We start from the raw sequence: 4,713 nt of genomic DNA, 5'->3' as shown, positions 1-4,713 counted from the left end.
CCCTGGTAGCGAGCCCCATACGTCAAAGGAAGAGTGTTCTGTGTTCGCGGAGCAACAGAACCGGACATTGCAGGAGACGGTGGATGAAGACGCACCTATGGAAGTGAGCACTGAACAAGTGGGTGTCCCAGTTCTACCGGAGCTGGTTCCTGTGAGGACTAGAAGTGGTTGGAATAAACGGGCTCCACAGAGGTATTCTCCTGCATAGAAAAAAAAGGGTACCCATTTTTGGGACCCTTTTTGAAAGGGGGAAGTATTGTGAGATGGCAACACTGCGTGGACAACACTGACGAGCGAGAGCGGAGAGAAGGTTTTTTTTTTTTTGTTTTGGGACAAGAGTGACAATGAGAGTGCGAGTGCGTATGTTTGTCCGAGTTTGGTGAAAGTTTTATTAGTTGTGATTTTGACTTCTGAGTTGTGAGGGACTCTTTCTTTTTTTATTGAGATTATTCTCTAACCTATATGTAAGTGTTTAAGCTAATATAATATTGAGATCTATGGTATTGTTTATTCTTCATCTATCTTATTTTCTCCACAATTAAAAAGAGACTATAGCTTCTACAATACTATTGAAATGGAATTAGTTTCATTTTAAATATCAACAGTTTTTATTTAAATTTGTTTCTGTAATATTCATCCTATTAAAGTTAAAGATTTGTGTTTACATTCATTAACTTTTTTTAAATAATTTCGAGTTTGACATGCATATTATTGTTAATAATGTTTTTTACCTTTCACAGCCTGTTACATGGCAGTTAGTCAACTTTCCCTTTAACGGATTATTCATTCCACTGTTGTTTAGTCTTCCTGGTTGTAATACATAAAGATCAACTTTTTTTACACATGGTCTAGCATATTGAGTTCGATTTTGATGCTGTTTCTGTGGGAACATAGGGGGTTCTGGAGCTTGAAGAGGGGGTACTTCATCAAGCCCTTCATCATTCCCTTGTACTTTGTCTACTGGGTAGGATGCAACTGTGTCCATGTCAATACCAGGACCATATTCAGAATTTCCCGCATCATATTCTGCATAGGATATAGGTCCTGGGAACAAATAAATAAATTTAAAAAAATATTATTATACATTTAAAAATGAGATATGTACATTATAGTCGTTATGCAATATAAATTTATAACCAAGCTATTACATTTCATGCTTGATTTTTTATTTTAATAACACATTATTTACAAGAAAAGTATGTTTCGCAAAGATATAAGGAATATGATTCAACTACTATAGTAATAGTAATTGCAAAAGGTAAAGTAAATATAATTGATTCCATACTGAATAACTTAAGTAAGAATATGTATTATACCAATCTACAATGTACATTAATATCACATCATTTCTATGATATACATCAGTACATAAAGGAGCTCTGGTTGGTCCAGAAAGAGGGAAGATGAAAAAAATTGTTTTTCTTAAACACTATTTCATATTACATATAAGCTAGGTGCTTTTATTCATAAGTCCTTCATTGAAAAATTAATTGTGTTTCATAACTCAAGTTATTTAAAATATATTTATTTAGATCAACATGTTAACCTGTTATTCGTTACAAGGGCATTGTAAATTGTCCCTAGGACACAACTACTGCCAGGGGTTCTCTACAGCTCTCAGATGTAGCGCTACCACACTTTTGTAAGATTTCATGTAACCCAACTGTTGACAGGACATGGATACTTTAGAGCATACCAATACCGATTCAAATTGGACAACACCGCAGAATGCTCTGGCTGTAAGACTGCTGAGGAAACAGCAGAGCATGTATTTTTTGCTTGCATTCACTTTGTGGCAGAAAGAAGAGAATTGGAGAGAGTGTGTGGAGGACGCATCACATCAGAAAATGTGGTTAGCTATATGCTGCGCTCGTATCAGCATTGGAATGCAGTGAAGATTTTCACCACAGTCGTCCTTAAGAGGTTGAGAGTGGAAGAGAGATCCAGAAGACGTGACTAACATGGAAATTTGAAAACCATGTGAAGAAAATGAGGCGGCACTCAGCAATTTCCCTTCATGAAGTAATGCCTAGCGGCAGTCCGGTGGAGGGGAATGAACAGGTGTAGAGCATCGGTTTTAGTGGGCAAAAATCCCATACACGGATAGGTAGATGAAGATTTCCACCGACCCTCATAAAAAAAAAAAAAATAATAATAATAAATAAAAAACACACACATATCTGTTATGAACAGACCTTAGATATCTTTGGAGGCCTGAACCAGCCATCTCCACCTATCTTAGACTACTGCTTCCCAGTTTCCGGCATGCAGCTTTTTTGCATCTTTATTAATGATATTGATGCATCTATTTAGAGTAATCTACTTAAATTACCACAAATAAATACACGCACACAAACACACACGTAAACATATACTGTATTTAAAAACATTTTTAAAATTAAAATTTACCTTCTAAATCTTCCTGTGCAAAAGTATTATGATGCTGCACTGCTGGAAAAATATATATCTGTGATGACAGCCAGAATAGTTTAGCAATCATCCATTTTACTAACCACTTAAATGGCATCCAGGGCATCTGAATTAAAATGAAAACAAATAATTTTATTAAATTTATTCAGTAGTTAATTGACTTTTACAGGTGTTTTGTCAAATTGATATATGTTTATACTACCTCAAACTCAAGATTTGAGAAAATCTCTGTAGAATAACTAAAGAGGCATTTTTTATATTAATATTATGAAAAAGTCAATCTGTAGTTTTACATTTCAAATAAATGAAAACTGTTTTTAAAGTTTTAAAAATGAACTCGATTCTTAATGTCATTAATACTGATGAATTGAAATTTTAAAAATGGAACACTGTTTATAAATTTTATTGTGGAACACCTAATCCCACTTAAAATAATCAAAGCGGCTGTATGCACCACACCAAGGGTGTTGTACCCAGGATCAAAATTAGAAAGACAATCCATAATCAATCCAATAGGTTGTGACATTTCATAACAGAAAAGGCAAATTAAACCAAAATTTAAAAAAAAATTATATATAATTGTTGTAGTACTTTATTAGTTATAATAATTAGTATTTGCTTGAAACAATTCTTTTTTATTAAATTATTAATTTTTTCACTTCTAGGGGGGGCAGCTGCCTCCCACTGGGTATACCCATGCATCACACAACTTCAACTTACCTCCTGACTTTAAATAAAAATTAATTTCTGCTCTATAATAACAGCTATTTCCTTATTATTTACAATAGCAATACTTCCTCTTAATATATTATTTCTGCATTTATGACCACCAATGATATAACCTTACGGAATATAAACATGTATTTATAGCAGACAAGTCAGTCATGCATATAACCATCTAAGTTAGCTTGTTGTTTCATCAATGAGAACTATGTTTCCTTCTAGTCCCCTTTTCACTGAAAATGGTCAGGGGACTCTTTATCTCCCTTTATTTATACACCGTACTGAAATACATATATAAGAGTAGTATATCTCTCTTGTTTTACACTTTCATGTTATATATTCATTCATGTTACTACTCACTTGTAACATGAATGAACCTTTTCACACTCTGAGTTATTTTGATAACTTGTTATAGAGAAATTAAAGCAAATGCCTTTAATTATCTGTTTTTGCCTTGTTTTAGAAGGCTGTCTGGCAAGAGATTTATTTTTCTTTTAACTCACTGGAGAAATTAAATAACTAAAAATATCTTTTCTACACCTTATATTTTTATTCTATTGGAAATAAAAAATGTTCGATCGTTCATATTTAGATAGTTTTTTTTTTTTTTCAACTTATATAAAAACATCAACTTGAAAAGATTTTCCTACTGTACAGTTCCATGTTATCACAAAATAAGCTGACACAGAAGCGGACCAGTCTTGTTTATTAAGAATTATTTTATTGTATTAGAAAATAGAAAAATGAGCAATATTTTTGTCTCAAATAACAATTAATAAAAATTCTAAGGGTACCCAATTGCTCAATTCCGATACTACTAACTATCATTGCCAACCTCCGTCCACAGTCCCAGTCAAAACTCAAAACAACCAGGTCAACCTGAGAACAGTTCTTCCACATACATCTTGATCTACCTCTGATTGTTATACTGTAACATTTTCTCTAAAATATAATTTGAAAAGTGAAAAATAAAATCTAATAAATAAGAGGAATATACTCTAGCTAAAACAGGAATGCAATGAATACAAGCCATCATCGGAATTTTAAAGGGAATTTCTCTAAAATATTTTCTATTTGGCCATTACTTCATCAGATTTTTCTTATCAATGGAATCTGTTTCACCCTGTTGGTTAGTCAAATGGGTCATATTCTTCAGAATTCAACCATTATCTACATATTTATTCCAGAGAACCTTCCTTGTTCACAAAATAAATTAATGTATAAAATTAATTTAATTATTAAATTTTAAGTTTCACTTTATGAAATATTACCGATCTCTGTGAAGCATCACTGTAATGAGATTTGGAGTCTGTACAAGCTCCTTGATGATCTGTAATGGCAATTTTCTTGTATATTCCATCCTGGACTAAAGAATCCATTATAGTGCCATCAGCTTGACCAAAAAACTGTCCTGTATGTTCAGGTTTTTCTGACAAAATAATAAATCCATTGTTATCCAGTACGTAGCAGTCTAATTCTTTGCCTGCACATGTTTTCTTACAATCCGGATTTCCTGTGCACTGTTAAAAAAATATATGTATGTTTATGTATATGTGTATA

General features: G+C 32.7%; 1 protein-coding gene and 1 long non-coding RNA gene across 4 annotated transcripts in view; one reads left to right on the top strand and one right to left on the bottom strand.

Annotated features, from left to right (window-relative positions):
- stol (stolid) overlaps nucleotides 1–4,713 on the bottom strand; it is a 203,736-nt gene that overhangs the window by 13,636 nt on the left and 185,387 nt on the right. For both annotated transcript variants that reach the window (XM_067047704.1, XM_067047705.1), the window contains 3 exons: nucleotides 4,425–4,673; nucleotides 2,410–2,536; nucleotides 732–1,044 (listed from right to left, as the gene is read on the bottom strand). In XM_067047704.1, coding sequence (XP_066903805.1) covers nucleotides 732–1,044; nucleotides 2,410–2,536; nucleotides 4,425–4,673 — 689 coding nt within the window. The remainder of the gene's footprint in view (nucleotides 1–731; nucleotides 1,045–2,409; nucleotides 2,537–4,424; nucleotides 4,674–4,713) is intronic.
- The window catches only part of LOC136795845 (uncharacterized), a 37,097-nt gene that overhangs the window by 8,630 nt on the left and 23,754 nt on the right, over nucleotides 1–4,713 (top strand). The window contains exon 1 of one of the 2 annotated variants that reach the window (XR_010843529.1): nucleotides 371–464. The exons of the other annotated variant lie outside the window; for it this stretch is intronic. This is a non-coding gene — a long non-coding RNA (uncharacterized lncRNA). Of the gene's footprint in view, nucleotides 1–370; nucleotides 465–4,713 lie in introns of those variants that run through there. 2 annotated transcript variants of the gene reach the window in all.

This window comes from Halyomorpha halys, unplaced genomic scaffold, assembly GCF_000696795.3.
Source record: "Halyomorpha halys isolate HHAL.00 unplaced genomic scaffold, Hhal_1.1 Scaffold389.1, whole genome shotgun sequence".
Taxonomy (NCBI): domain Eukaryota; kingdom Metazoa; phylum Arthropoda; class Insecta; order Hemiptera; family Pentatomidae; genus Halyomorpha; species Halyomorpha halys.
Note: the sequence above shows the minus strand (reverse complement) of the source record. Positions and strands in the feature narration are given on the sequence as shown.